Source organism: Vanellus vanellus (genome assembly GCF_965231255.1).
Source record: "Vanellus vanellus genome assembly, chromosome: 7".
In the NCBI taxonomy this organism is placed as follows: Eukaryota; Metazoa; Chordata; class Aves; order Charadriiformes; family Charadriidae; genus Vanellus; species Vanellus vanellus.
The window spans coordinates 16,309,460-16,325,853 of NC_138912.1; the positions used below are offsets into that span (position 1 = coordinate 16,309,460).

The following is a 16,394-nucleotide window of genomic DNA, read 5'->3' on the forward strand; positions in this document are numbered from 1 at the left end:
TTTGAAACTTTCTAAAGCATTTTCTCTCAAAAAAAGGCATCTAGTCCCAGTCACCACTTTGGCAGTGTGAGGTTTCAATTACCTTCACAAAAGCCCAGTACCTTTGGATTTCTCCAGCATGCAACAATTGGCTGCTCCAAAATCTATACAGTCAAAGAACCCTTCCTATGTAATATTTTTACCATGAGAAGAAAACAAACAAGTCTACAAAATACTCACCCCGTTACCTTTTTTAGTTTTTAAGAGGAAACGGGGTAAGTGAAACAGACTAACTTCTCTGAAGTCTAATCCCTCTCCAGGCCTCGAATTATCTCTAATTTAGGCCTTGTCTAATTTCACTGAGTGAAAAGCCATGAAATTCATTCATGAAAACTTCTAAAGCTAGTGAAGGACCACGTGAAATTTCAACATACATGTGCAGTTGGGTGGAGCAGGGAAAAGCTACCAAAAGCCTAGAAGAGAAACATGCCCGAAGTTTCCCTGGTTCCAGACAGCACCATGCACTGACCATGTCTGATACAAGCTGTCCAGGGAGAGGTGCCAGTTTTTCGGTTGTATCTTGTCTCGGGTCCATGCTGACCTTTACAAAAGCAGCTGTTGAGCCAACAGGAAATGAGCCAGTGCAAAATCTTGGTTGCACAAACCAGAGGTCAGCACAAAGCCTCTGTGACCACTTGCTTTTTTTATCTCTTCCCAGTTTAGACTTCTCTCCCTGGGTATACAGAGAATTCCCAGGGCAGCCACTTTGCGTCACATTAAATGACATGAATTCACCAACAGTTATGTGTTCTGCTGCTTCACTCTGAGTGCATTATCTGCCCATGAGCGTTCATTTATGTCGGTTTACAAAACATAAAAATAAGGATAGTCGCAAAATAAATCTTCTGGAACCATACGTGATGTTATTAAGCTTACAGACTTACTAAGGGAACCTTTAAGGTGGTTTATAGACACGTAAGATGTATATTGACTTGAAAGATGCCCTCAGAGAGTTTGTCCCGACAGTATCTTTTGCAGTGAGGAAAATGACAAGTACTAGTAATGTAGCAGCACTGAGCTACTTGGTGTTGCATAAACACCAAGTGTCTGCGGTGACCGCAGAGGTGATGGACAGGTATTTTTTTCAGTATAAATACTCATATCTTTTATGGTTTGTTTACAAGCCAGAGAAACATTAAATTCTCTCTCTCAACATTGTTCCATTTTCCAATCAATCAGACAGATCCATGAGCCTCTTGCCCAGTACCCAGCTGGGTCAGTACCAGCTGCTTCAGAAGCCAGGAAAAGAAATTATTGCTGTCATGAAGGAATATAGCACAAAAGCACCCCTAGATATTCTTCAGCCTTACAAGTAGAACATAACTTCTGCCCTTGAACAGGAGGAAGAGGTTTAAGAGAATACTGAAATATCCTTAAATAATCAGTTTTAAACACACACAAAAATCTTGCAGTGTTAAAAGAGGCCTCGAATCTGCTTATTACAGCTGGCTTATAGTCCCCTTCATAGCTTCATAGAATTACAATAGAATCACGCATCAGAAATCCATTAGGTCCACAATTGCTCTGCTAGCACAGCATTGTTCCCTACTGTATAACTTCTCCCAAGAACGCTGTGAGGATTAATTCATTACAGATTGTGCCGTGCTTTGAAAGCACTCAGTCTACAGAAGAGCCGAAAGAATTATTAGAAAGAGGACAATCAAACCCTGGTGATCCTCTCTTTATCCCAGTGGGCCCTGTTTAGAGCAGCAATTTAGCCCAACAAAGAGAACAAATCCAAAATAAAATTCAATACAACAAATGTGAAAGTGTCACGATAAGAATGCAGTCACACAGGACACAAGAAGCTCTACAGTGGTTAACAACTTCTACTCCTTACCTAATATTGACTAATGCATGGGTCACCTTGCTTGCAGGTTCTTTCCATTGACCAGCATTGGTAGAAAGCCTTAGAACTGAAAGGAAAAGACAGTTAACAGTGCTGGGACAGAACTGGCAATTTTCTAACTTAAAATGTCAAAAAAATCTGCTTTCGTGAGATGGCAGTCTGGGAACCACATCAAAACAAAGGTCATCTTTGAGACAATCTGTGATCCAGGGCAGAAGTTCCTTTCAGAGCCCATCTAAGAAACGTAAGGAACATGGAAGAAGCGAGCAGGACAAGATAATGACTGGTAGACAGGAAGCAGAGGGGATTGAAAAGCCTAGGTCCTCCTAACTGCTTTCATCACCACATATTAAAGTTCATTTCTTCCAGAAACAGAACAGCGTCCCAGATCTATGATACCTTTTATTCCGCTATTCTCCAGCTCCTATGTATGCAAGGTTCCATCTGAGCTGGACTACATTCTGTGATTTAAACCCAACCCAGCAGTGATGGATTCTTTACCTCCCTATTCATCTGGAATTGCAGAAAGGGATTGTGCACCAGCCTAGGGAAAAAACACTCCCTGTAGGAATGAGGACGTTGTTCGTTGCACAGATGGTCTCTGACAGACTTGGGAGCAGATCTGAAAACATTCTGCAACAGGAAGAACTTCTAGGAAATCAAATTCTTTTCTGCTAGAGAACCCAAAATATTTATTTAGGTCAGAACCTGTAGTGTTTCTATGGTGGTAGTTACCTGCACATCTCTTAGTAAGTATCAAAGCAATAACAGATCCTGTAGCACACTTTTGGATTATTTTTCCATATTGCCTGAATAGAAGGGAATTTTCTAGGAATTTGTATATACAGGATTTTCTGGAGGTTGCATGCCACAAGAAAGGTTCACCTTCAACTTAGAAGTGAAGCAACAGCATGTCATCAGAATTTAGGATCATATAGAAACACAGATGCTACGAGTAAATCCATAAGCACAGTGGCTGCATACTCATGCCTATTATTACACAAGAGAAGCTTTCAGTCCTGCATGTATGGATAAAGTTCAGACTCAGGACAAGAAAAAAAAAAAAAAAATAACCAAGGCAACTAGGTTCCACCCCCACTCCCAACATAGAACTTTCAGCCACATTAACAGGAAAACTAAAGGATAAAGTAGCTTTCTTATCTGTGCTATCAAACGTCCCGAGGCTAGGGGACAGAAGAGTGACTGTAGTCCCAGTGAGATGGATTGACAAGCCAGGTGAAGCTGACAGGACACCTGGTTAAACTGTGGCTTTAATCAACTTCAGACAGTGCTACCTTCTTGCTTCCTAGTCCTACCATTACATGTCATCTGCAGAAAAAAAATGCCATCTCTGAGTAAGATTATTTTGTCAAACAGTAGATACTGTACTTGAATATCTGAAGTAATGTATTCAGAGAGAGTTTCTATTCAGGCACCTACAACATCAATTCAAAGGGGTTTGCTCTGTGTAGAAGGATGGAAAACATTCATGTGACAAATTAATTGTTTCAACAGGTCAGATGTGCCTACTGCAGCCCAACTGAGTAAGTATTTGAGTGTGTTATTCTTCCATTCCACTTTCCTTCAGCTTCCACAGGGGTCAGGTTTGAAAAATTACTGGCTAGTAAAAGCACCTCATCTTACTAGCTGTAATTCTTGGGAGTAGGAAATGGGTTGGCAAAAAATCTTATGTGCTCAGAGGGCACAAAAATGGCCAAGTGATCCCTTATACAGCGGATGAAAACTGTAGGAAGTTTGTACAAAAGGGCAGTTCATTTTTCCTTGCAATTGCAGGAAGTATTCAGCTACTTTTATTTAGGTGAGGATAGTTCTCTCCCGGGTCAGGAGAGTACTGTGGCCAACTGCCTCTTTCCCACTGACCTTTAACCCCTTATACGCTTATATTAACTCCTGTTGTTCATCGGGTGATCGTGCTGAGAAGGGAGCAGGGAGTGAAGGGAAGAAAGGTCCTTCTCGAACAAAGCAAACAAAGAACACAGCTATACTATTTTCTTCACAGCTTCAAGCACGCAGGTACCACACCAGCGCTGCTGCAGCTACCCTTAGCTCCTGTGTATACGCTGGCCGATTATGCCTCCATGCATTCCTTGCTCTCCTTTGTTCCTCTTTTCCATGCTGGGTGTCACTTGGTGGCATTCCAGCATGCCTCTCCCTCTTTGAAGGATGGCAGCTTCTCCCTGATTTGCCAGTAGGCACATTCTTCAGTCCAGTGATTCACTTGTCATTGCAGGCAGGTTTGTGAGGGCTGTTTTCTTGGTTTGTTTTGGCAATGAGTGCAGTAGATGTGATTTGTCTAGCACAGCAAGCTTCTTGTTATAAGTTTCTCAAATTCTTTTCCAAATTCTTTTTTGCAATGAGTGTTTGTCTGTGCTGGCTGGTTCTGCAGCATGTACCTGTGCTCTGACTTGAAACTGTCAAATATGATAGATGCAAACTACATGAAGATGCATGAAATACCGTGTACCTAGTTGTGCCAACAAATTTATATTTTCAACCACAGTAAGTGGCTGCCAGAGAAGCAGTGGGTCTGTTCCTATTTCTTTTCTGACTAAAAAACCAAATGTATCCCTCTAACAAGTTTACCCCTCTCTCGAGTCTTAACTTACCAAACGTGTCCTAGCACACAAAACACATCCACTGATGAAGACACATAGCAGCAGCAGGTAGACAGAAAACACCCAACACAAACATCCCTCCACCACCACCCTCACTTCTAGTGAATAGTATTCCTGACCAGTCAACAGGTACTCACCCATAGAATAAAGGTTGTCAAAATTCTGATGCATCCGAATGATTTCATAATACAGCTCATCATAGCTGCTGGGAGTCGGGAGAAAGGTGTCTCCATAAGTGATGAACATGTTGAACAGGTTCACAACCTATACAAGGAAGTGAAAAGAAGTTACAACAGGAATATTTACACAAAATCTACTCTGCAACAGAAGCAATACAATGACCAAAACCTTCAAAGAAATAACTCTCAGTTGCATCACACAGTATTACATTACTTCATTGCTTTAGCTATTATTTTCCTTATAGTACAGAAGAGAGAAACAAGAAGCTTAAGTACTATTGTATCTGGGGCCAGGAAAATAGGTTTCTATTATTTTGTATACAAAGGGCCACAGAACAAGAAAAAGCATTACTAAATCTGGAAAATTAAACTAAGCCTTTCCTCACAGACTTGTTTATTTCAATGAGCAGACCCTACAAGTGAGTCCAAGCATTGCCCTTTCCAAACATCTAGCAAAACCAACCACAACAATATTCCTCAGCTTTGTGGCCTTGTTCTGATATCTCCTTATCAGGCCAGAAATCCTAAGATTCATTCAAGATTAATCAAGTTGTTTAAAATAAGAGGATTTGCTTTGTCTGTACTCACCATAAGAGCAAGGGTGAAGATGTTGTGCTTGGCCAGCAACACTGTCTCATTAGACATGAGAAACTTCAACAAGTTGATCAAAGCTAGGAGAAAATAATACGTATTTAAAAAAAAAAAGTTTAAAAGCAAGGCCATTCTCAACAAGTCACTTAAATACATTTTCATTATCTAGTATAAACTAACCTAAATGCCAGCTGCTTACCTCTCAGAAATATATCAATTTACGTGTGGGTTTGGGGTTTTTTTTGTGGCTAAAATACTGTGCTGGACAGGTAAGTGACAGCTATTTTTCTGTCTCCCATTTACTCTCCTTCACTGACTTCCCAATCAAATCTGCTCAGGCTCAAGGTAAGTCTCTTGTTAGCTTAGACAGTTCACAAGAGATTTTTCTATCTGCCAGATCCTGAAGTGAGCCTTGAGGTTGGAGAATCCCTCTGTCTCGTTTCTGCTTCATACATCACCAACATGATGTATGTGTAGTCAGCCCCAAACTGTCACTCTTGTTGATACATGCAGTTTAAGAAAAAGTAACAAAGAATAATAAAAAAAAGCATGGCACAGTTTTTCTGTAGCTCTATGTCAATGCTGCTGCAACGGTACAGGGAAGGATATAGTACTTTTTTGTGTCAGTTATCCAGGGCTGTGCGGTAAAGACTACAGATCTGGTTCACACCTGTCTTAAGAAAACAACAAAAGCTCCTGCTGTAACCACCCAAAATCAGTGATAGTGGGAATTAACAAAAAGGTTGACTAAAAGAGCTTTAATCAAACAGACTTTACAATAAACAATTGTATTCCATACATTTGAATAAAATGGAAAGTTCTTTATATTGTTTTTTAATTTTCAAGAACTAAAAAAACAAAGCAAGCTATTTTCTTCTGCATTATAGCTGCTCAGGACTGAATGCTGATGCCTGCCTAGAACAGATTCCTAATGTACTCTCATGCCCAAACCACGAAAGCTCTGAAGTCAACAGATTTCAAGACTTAAACCATCTGAATTTCTGAATTAGATGACTTGCAAAGTCAGGCTGGAGCAAGAAACAGACTTTTAAAAAAGGTTCTTAATTACCTACTAATTAGTAACTGCATCTAAGAGTAATCCCAGGCATTACTCCAATTTCTTATAGGTACAACCAGAATTTGTTAATCTGTTTTTCCCCCCACTGTTACACAAGTGTTACACACTACCCAGTAACCTGCAAGAAAACCCAACTCCAGTTTGGGAGAACCCCACAGCAAATACAGAACAGACCATTCACCTCAGGCCAAAGGTACACACTATGAAACAGGAGGAGATAAAGCACAGGGAACAGAAATGAGGTAAGGGCAAAATTTAGGTACATACACGCCCCCCAACCCCCCTTCAGGATTATAAAGTATTCACCAAAGGTAAAATAAAAAACCTACAGTAAAAAGACAGATGTGAAGAGACTGGTAAGATCTGGAATTAAAAAAAAAATGTCAGATTCTGAATACTGTCCTGCAACCACTACCTTCCAATAGTAGAAGTTCACCAGGAGTATCAAAACTTTATATATGTCCCCCAAAAGGGAAGCCTACAGCCCTAGCGGGGGTATTTACTCATTGCAGACAGAAGCCACTTCAGTTTAATCCACCAGCTGGTGGTTTGATGCAGAACTGCAAACCAGAATGAACAAAGTGCTCTGCAAACTGCAGCCCTGCAAGTGATTTATCTTTCAGAGCTATTCCAGGATTTAACAATCAGCAGTAGCATCTCTCCCTTCCATGACCCACCTCATGAACTGGATATATTAATACCTTTTCAATGCAGCCACAGAACTCCCCGTACCATCATCACCTCATCATCAGACTGAAACTCCTGGGACCAAAAGCAGAGCCTGGATTCCACAATAATCCAGGTCTGAAAATACTCCTGTCAAACATTTTTCTGTAAAACAGCCGTTTCAAAACAAAGAAGTAGCAGGTACAGATGGGCTCTCCACCGGAGCAGAGATCCAGCTAAAAACAGGTTGCCAAGGTAACCAAGCCTTCACAGCAAAAAAAAGTAGAGTCTCCTGCAGTCAGTGCCTTGGACTGAAGACAGCTGCCCCGCGTCTCCGTCACAGCAGCTTATTGGCCATCTCACTACTTAATGGTTATAAGCATGCTTTTACCTCCTTCCCGGCCACACAAGTCCACATAGCCACATCTCGTGACCAGGCCCTGATGTTCTAGTACGAGCAGTTGGGGCTTCTGAAAGCAGAGGAGCAGAGCTCTGGATTTCCTATAACAAGTGGTGTGAAGCCTCTTGTTTGTCCCGTCACCTCTCACTCTCCCACCAGAACCCTGCTGAAAGGCCTTTGGCAGTGGGTGACCACACAACATGACGAGAAGCCACTGAACATCCAAACACAGTGAACATGAAAGCCACTCATGGTGGGAAGACACTATTTTTAAAAAAACAAACATAACCGTCACTGGTCTAGAGTGTGGGCACTCACCGACTGACAGGGACAAGCAGCCTACAGTTGTCCACTGTTATTTCTCAGATACCACCCTGAAGCACTTGCAGTGCTCCATATTGGGGACATTTGAAGGAGAACTGCTGCTCTGTTCTACCCCAACAACAGCTCCTGTTTGTTCCAGCCGCTGTGATGAATTTGCTCATGTTTATCCAGTAAGAAAAAAAGACAAGAGATTACCATTGCTTGAAATCAATCTTCATACCTGAATTGCACTGCATCATAGCCCACTCACAGCTGGTCTATGCTATTCCTTCCCTAAGAACTAGGAAGGAGAGGGACGTGCTTCCCATGAAAAAGAAACCCAGTGCTAGGCTCAGAGCTGGTCAGAAGAGCTAATCCACCAGGTTTACAGTCACTGTCTGCACCACACAGAAAAATTTATCCACCTGTTCAGAAACCACCCATTCCTAAAAAAGTTGCAGCGCTCCTAATTAGGATAGACACTACATCAATGCTCAAAGAGCAACCGAACTTCTTCCACACCAGCACATTCTGCACCAGCCTCTACTCAAGTGGTGCTAAGGAACAGGAACACTGCAGAAAATGGACCCTTACATTTATGGCTACCTCTGTCTCTGTAGTTTGCTTGTAAGGCGAACCTTGTACTGAAAATAAGGATAGCTATGCCCTGGAGTTTTCAGGATTAACAACTTTTAGATCCAGGTTCACATGCCCAGTGCCCTTTAGTGACAATTACACACACAAAATAAATCTTCAGAACAAAGGTCCAACCGGCTGAACCCCTCTGCCCCTCCACCCCAATGGGGCACTGCTGCTGCCACTCCTGAGCAACCTGAAGCCAAAGCAGATGTGTCACTTTTTCCCTGCTGCAATCAACTGTTCGCCTCTCATATCCGGTCTGCAGGCTGCCCTCTCACATTAGCCAGGAAATTATCCATGTTTTTTCCCAACGGAGGAGCAGTTCAATCTCTCAGTTGCGCAGGCAGACAGAACTGTAGCCCTCGCTTGGGCTCAGCCACATTATCCCAATTTGTGCTCCAGGATTTAACAGTGATGGATGGTTTGGGCATGAGATCTATTTCGATATTAACTGAAAAACAGCACTATTTTTGCAATAGCCTCTAGAACCCTTTTTTTTTTTTTCCCCAAAGATACCTGTCCCTGGCATCCCTTACCCAGACACAATACACCCACTACAGCAAGCCTTGAAACATCCATAATTTCACAATACAATAATGTCACTAGAACATCTTTAGCAACAAAAGCAGGAGTAACTAAACTGTGACTAAACTACAGTAGCAGCCATCAGTATTTGCATGCAAGCTCCTCATTTTGTGACCTGAGCTAAGCACACTGGCTATGCTTCTTAAATCAACAAGAAGAGAACATGGCCTTGAACACCTGCATTTATAGCCTCAAAACCAAGTAGAAAAGCATGTTGAGTGGACACTTAAATTGGACATGAAGCCACATGATTGGCTGTATGTAAAAGTGGTGTAAAGCATACAGGTTGGTTTTAAGGCAATTTTCTCTCCTAAGGATTATTATAACCAAAGGATGAAAAGTGACATCACCAGCTTTTACAGATATCCTCCCTGCTTTTTAAACTGAAATGATTGCAGTGGAAGAGGCTCTTAGTTCCTCTGCTGCAGAGCTGCTTTTAAGGATGGACACTTTCCCTTATCAGCTCTTCTGGCCAGCCCGTCTGCTGAGGAGCAGCAATTCTCCTGTTCAGTTATTTTGCTGCCCTTCTTCAAGCCAATCCTCTGTAAGAAGACCGTGGGCATCCAGCATCTCCTCTTCTACCAGGAAGGAGGTAATTCCTGTTGTGGACAGGCGCTATTCACTCTCTCCTTCCCCTATTCCTCCTCCCATAGCAGACTTACCTTCTCTCCCTGTAAGCTTTGTTTCAAACAGAATTATATTCAGCTCCAGCACATTTGGGATTCGCACAAAGTTTTTGTTCTATTTAGTGTCTCAGTGTTCACTGTTTGGATCACATGTAATGCAAAAGGAGCATAGAGGTAGGTTAAGTAGAGAAAAGGGGGAAAAAAAGGGAGAAGTAGTACCATCCCTTGGGCAAGTCAGAATGTAGCACAGACTCTGCCAAGAGCATCAGAAGGCTCTGATGTGTTATTGCACAACAGAGCAGAAGAGAACAGCCCTGAGACACACATCAATGAGAGCTCGGATGGGTTGAGCACAGTATGGAAGCCCCTGTCACCGTATCTGCTCCACTTGGAGGTCAAAAAATCTTCTAATGGTGCATGTAATGGCCCTCAACAAAGGAGCAAGGGAGAAAAAGAGATGTGAGAGCTCCTCAGCTGCAGTGTAATATCAATTAGCAGGATCCCACACTATTAAAATCCTCCAATTTTCTACTCTCCAGCTCTCAGGACACACTGGGAAGAACAGTGATTTTCCATTCCCTCTGGAAGTTACCATTGTACCAACAGTATATTCAGTGTCCTGCTTCCAGTGTTTCAACTCACAACCCCCTTAGCTGGATCCCCACCCACAGGTCACTACGGCGCAGATGATAATGACATCTGAGCAACGCTACCACGCTGCCTACGAGTCCTTCGGCAGCACAGTAACCACCCTGGACCTCTTATAGCCAGTCTATTCACATATACATACTCTCAAGGCAAGGTCCACACCACTCACTGTAGCACATGGTAAGCCAGATCTGGTAAGGATTAGTGCACTAGGCTGGAATTGAGAACAAACTGGATTTGATTCCTCAGGAAGCAGCACTTTGGTCTTTCTGTTCTTCAGTTCCTCCAACATAAAAGGGAAAATCGGCACCATTCTGTCTGCAACAGCACTGGAAGCATAAATAGAGCAACGAGAGCATCCCTGGCAGTACCCGGTCAGACCAAAGGCCCACCGATGCTGAATATTCTGTCTCCAACTGGTCAACATCAAATGCATGTTAAAAGGTAATAGACCAAACAACGCTTTCTCGTAACACTCTTCCAGATGCCAAAATTCAGCATGACCCCTTAGAGGAGGGAAACTACAGCACAAAGTGTGCAAATAACAGACTTTCACAACATGACAATACCATAACTACAGACCAGTCCACTCTCCTATTCCAGACTGGAAGTCCCAAGGGTTAAGCCAGGGTAACCATATACCCCACTGTGCTGTTATGAGGAGGATGAGAGACCTCGGAACAGAGTAATCACCTGTAATAAATGCTATACCTGAAGAGAAATTCAGAAGTAGGGAAGCCAAAGGCTCAAATACTATATACTGAGATGACCTGAGTGTTAAGAGGGTGCAGATTTGGCCATGTTTGGCATGGGCAGACACTCATCAGAACAGTGATCAAAAACTCAGCAGGAGATTAGTATCTACAGATAAGGTTTGACAGAAAAGAACCAACAGAGGTAGTTTCCAGATAGAGCAGCAGGAATAGGAAGCGTGTCTGAGAAATAGCTACATCGCTATTACAAACTAATGCACCAGAACCCCCCGAGGCACAAACTATCCCAGCATCCTTGGACAAGCGAACCAATTACTCAGGGACAGCACTCGCAGCTTCCCGTCAATCAGCCAAAGCGCTACAAAACAAGACTGGTGCACCACTGCTGCAGTCCCCTCTCAGGGGAGCAGAGGAAGCAATAAAAGCTCTGTCAACATCACTATTCAACATGCTTCAGCTCCTTCCCTCTGCTCCGGTAAAGAGGGAGTACCCCACTCATAGCTGTAACCATTCACCTCGCTGGAGGGCTCCTCTAAGTGCTGCCACCACTGCCTCCCGGTTTGCTTGCCACAGGCACTGCCAAATTTCTGCTCCCGGCCACAAAAGCTCCATGGCAGACAGCAGCCGGCTACTGGCAGCCTCCCCATCACCAGCATCTCAGCACTCTACAGCTGTTCCCTCTTCTCCCCATGACTCTCAGGCTGTAAGCATGAAAGCAGCCCGTATTCTTAATGAAAAAGAACAGCTTGCCAGAGGGCTGGAGCACACGCTGGCACAACCCATCGCTCCCAAGATCAGTTGAGTAGGCCACTTGACTTCCAATCCTTTACTTTCTTTATATAGTCCCCATCCCTGGTACTCACTGTTCCCACCTAACCGCAGCCAACGGTGTGAAAATTGCAAGCTTAATGGAAATGCTGATTACTGATGCCAGAGCAATGCTGCTTGATAGCAATCCTGCAAGCAGTAAGAAACCAAATTTTCCAACTTCAGCTAAAGCTCAGATGAACAATATGCTTTTTTTCTTAAAAATAAAAAAAGCACACACCCACAAGCTTCATTCCTCTTTAGAGGAAAGGGGAAGTATTGAGCTCAAGTCTATTTTGTCTGACAGTGCAGGTTCACACTGTTAATTAAATGGTAGTCTTGGGAGTTAAGGTTGCACATTTTTGCATGGGGTTTTAAAACAGAAAAGGAGAAGCATCTGGAGAAAGAGCAGAAACATTGTGCGAGAACATGGAAAGACAGCAAAGTAAGGGACCCAGGAGTGCTGCTTCTTGAAAACAAAAAGGGGACAAGGATAAATCACTGCATTCTGAATGCTGCCACCCCTCCGTGCAGACAAAGAAATGGCTGTGTCTGACTGTAACGCTTCTGTTATCAACGGGACTGTTTCCCAGGAGAAATTATCACACTATCTCCACTCGGTCACCACGACCTGCAAACTGTTAGGGATTCACAACCAAATTCTCCAGTGTTAGCTGGCTTTATTTAAGGAGTAATTTGCAGGACAGAGCAAGATATCTGGATGAGACCTGCCAGGCTGAGGCAGGATGACCAAAAGGTTACTAAGGTTACTACACTTTTGTCCACTTAAATGACTAAATTCCCTTTGTGCTTATCAGAGCAAGGCTCTGTTGATGAAGAATTCCCATCCTGATCTTACAAGGTGATCAATAATAGCCAGAAATCTTGTATTATTCTTTTTCGCTCCATTGGCAACTGGGGCCGAACACTTTATCATCAGTATTAAACTACGTTAAAATAAAGTGACAGTAACTAGAATTAAATAATAGAACACTAAGAAGGATTTAAGTAAAAGCAGATGCTTCCTAAAAATGTTCCATGCAGGGAATTTAGAACATCCTCTTTCACATGAAAGCCACAGAGTTTTTGCATTTCTTACACTGTGTCCTTTAGGAGATTTACACCAGTACATTTCACCAAATAGCTGTGTGTTCTTACCACAAAAGTGTTTTAGCTTTGGTTGATGGAGGCAACGTGGAAAGGTTAACATGAAATTGAACCACCAGTTGAGAATGGCAGCAGAAGACTAGAAGCAGACATCTGCAGTCTTCCTTCTGAACTTCTCATCATGAGTGAGCTGTGTAAGATGAGACTGGGGTTTTCTTTGGGAAAGCGTGGAGTGCTACCAGAAGCACAAATTAAATAAATCAATGAATATCAAGCCACAACATATGACTACAAACAAAATTTATTTTATAGGACTATCTTTCAATTTCAGTCTTTTCCTAAATTCACTGAAATACCTAGCTAACAGGACTAACAGTTGCACTCCTGTACCAAGCTTATGCCAACATCGTACCACATGTCCCACCAAGCACGAGCATTCCTACAGGTAAAGAAAACAGGCAACTCTAAGGCTCCCAAATCCCACTACCTATTCCGTGGCACATAACAGTTAGTCTTTAGTTTCTGTGAGAAACTATACTATTTCCAATAGATTTTCAGAACTATTCCACCTCCTCAGAAACTTCACTAGAGTCAACAAGCACAACTACTTGTGAATCTCTTGGGCTTCCTAGTAAACAGCTGGCCAATATTATCTATTTTCTTTCCATTTCAAAGATAAGGAACAGAGATAAAGCTTGCTGGTCATCTATCTACAAGTAAAGGTGAGGCAAGTTGAGGACATTGCACAAAATGCAAGGTAATCACAATTTTAATGTTGATTTACCAAACCACTTAGAAATAAACACTAATTCCAAAGCTTCAACATAATGACCCAGTTCATCGGAATACTAAAGGACCTCACTGTTTTTTGCAATCCTAGAGCTAAGCATCTCGGCCCTCAAGGTCCTAATACGAGACCTGTGAAGTCTTGTCCGTGTCCTTCTTGGCACAGAGAAAGAAGTCATAAAATGAAATGATTGAAACATCATTCTGAGAAAACATCCTTTCCTTTCAAGCATACAATACATTAGGAAGCACTGGGGCAAAAAATACCCAGGATACACACCTAAGCTAGATGCTAGCTCTCCTTTCTCAGTTTCCCACACCGAAGTACGGTCCCAGGAAGGCATTCAAATAAAAGAACAGAAAAAGTGTATTTAGTCCTGTCTCTGGGAGTTAAAAATGCTGAATAGCTCCCTTTCCAGATCATGCAATGATTTCTAATCAAAAGTTTCTATCCGATATCACCTCCCTCCCAGCCTCCTTAACCCGCTAACCCCAGACCTCATCCTACCTAGTCCTTCCCATACTCAGGGCCTCACGGAATCACAGAATTTTCAGAGTTGGAAGGGACCTCTAGAGATCATCTAGTCCAACTCCCCTGCTAAAGCAGGATTGCCCAGAGCACATTACTCAGGACTGCATCCAGGCGGGTCTTGAAAATCTCCAGAAAAGGGGACTCCACAACCTCCCTGGGCAGCCTGTGCCAGTGCTCTGTCACCCTCACCGTAAAGAAGTGTTTCCGTGTATTTGAACAGAACTTCCTGTGTTCTAACTTGTGCCCATTACCCCTCGTCCTGTCACTGGGAACCATTGAAAAGGTTCATTGAAAAGCCTCCTATACCTTCTAACACTCTATCACCTCCAGTTCATCTTAGGCTCTCCACCCTCCTGTGTCAAGATCCCCTCCAGCTCCAAAGACCTACCCACCCCATCAACTCAGAGCTCCAATTCCTGTTGCAGCTGCTCAGCAGCTCACCTTGAACCTGCCTGCACACTGTTCTTGCCTCCTCCTCCCACTGAACTACCACTGGGAACTGCAGAAGGACCCCATCCTTCCCACTTCCAGCCTCATTCCTCAGTGAGGCGGCACCCTCTTTAAAAAGCCAGCACCACCCTGTACTCAAACAGCTTATGAGATCCCAAATCTCCAGCATAGCGTATGGCACATGACTGGGAGAGCTCTCAGTGGAAATTCCGATGTGCGGCTTCAAAATGCCCGGCCAGCCTCCCACTATCAAAAGGCACGGAGAAACGAGATGGTAAGCACCACGTAAAACCTGCGTTAGGTAGAATATGTTGACCTACAAAGGTGTTAAAACTCTAGTGTTTGTTCTATAGTTCTCTTTAGTTTACAAGTAGTGCAGTGAAGTCAGAAAGCATTTCTGCTGGAAAGTATTTGAAAGGTCAAGTCTCACATAACGACTTCCTTTTCTTCCCAAAATAGTAAGTTCAAGTCAAACCCTGTAACAGAGACAAACAGACCTTCTTTGTACTCACCATAGATTTCATTTTATGAAAGCATTTTACACTTAACACACAAGCTCCTGTCCTTTCTACCCTATCACTGCACATGACCTTTATTAGTTACCTTTGAAGATGCTGTGCTGAAGAGACCATTCTCTTATGCTTGCAATATTCTTCATAGCTTAAAGACAATTCTTTCTTTGTTACTATATTACAGAATTCCTCATGGCACAGAAATCACCACAGCAGCTTTATCTATACCATCAGCTGGAACATGACTGCTTCCTCGGAACTCTTTAAGACTTCAGAAGCATGCAGAAGACAGTCCTGAGCCTTGGTAGCATTTTTTAAAGCCACATAAGACGTTCTGTGAGTTTGGAAGAAGGTCAGATTTTTGGTCTTTAATTCTTTTCCCTAAAATATTTAAGTCATTTGCTAACTGGCCAAGTAGCTCTATAGCCTTTCAAACTCACACGGCACCTAGAGATCAGGCATTTTACCAGTGAACTAGACTGTCAGGTACACCAGTATACAAATCCTGCCTCCACAAGAACTGCAAAAAGACAAGCTTCCCTTGCCAGGTAGCTGCTGCAGAATGCGACAGTGACAGTGGGATTAGACACGAAGGAGAGACACAACATCACCTGATTTCCAATCTGTTCAGCAACACAAATCAGAGGGCTAAAGCCGACCTTATCAACAGCTGGAGAACCAGAAGCACCATAAGTAACAAAAACTATTAGTAATCAATATTTCCGCTGCAGAAACAACAAAGCAAAGTACAAGTGACTAAACAATACCACCTTAAACATGCACTGTGTAAGGGCAAGCATGTTATACATACTGAAAATGGGGTTCCCCCCACAAATTTAAAAAAAAAAAAAAATTGCTTCTTAAGAATGTTCCACAGAGAAACCCTTCTCTAGTATTCACCAAAAACATTTTGAAAGCAAAATTATCCTCATGTTATAAATACAGAAACTGACACAAAGATCTAAAGAGTCTACAAAAAGAATAAAAGTACATTCTGTCCAGTAGCACTGCAAAAGTCTGCTTTGATAATCCTAAGAGAGAAACAGAGAAAAATTAACTTCTTGAAAGTGCTACACATTTGAAGCACCTTCACTTTAACAGTGCGTTCAGCATCTATCAAATTAACTAAGGTACAAGATAAAAACTGTACTCCTTATGTTACAATAGTTTGGAAACTGATCTTCAACGCTTCCTAATGGCAAGGCTCATTTTTAATCCTACTTTGCATTCAATTGCCCTAATAAATAG

At 42.5% G+C, this 16,394-nt stretch overlaps 1 protein-coding gene across 1 annotated transcript in view; it reads right to left on the reverse strand.

The window, feature by feature from the left end:
- ARMH3 (armadillo like helical domain containing 3) overlaps window positions 1-16,394 on the reverse strand; it is a 129,781-nt gene that overhangs the window by 67,405 nt on the left and 45,982 nt on the right. The window contains exons 21-23 of the mRNA XM_082486574.1: window positions 5,292-5,374; window positions 4,662-4,788; window positions 1,880-1,955 (exon numbers count right to left, since the gene is read on the reverse strand). Coding sequence (XP_082342700.1) covers window positions 1,880-1,955; window positions 4,662-4,788; window positions 5,292-5,374 — 286 coding nt within the window. The remainder of the gene's footprint in view (window positions 1-1,879; window positions 1,956-4,661; window positions 4,789-5,291; window positions 5,375-16,394) is intronic.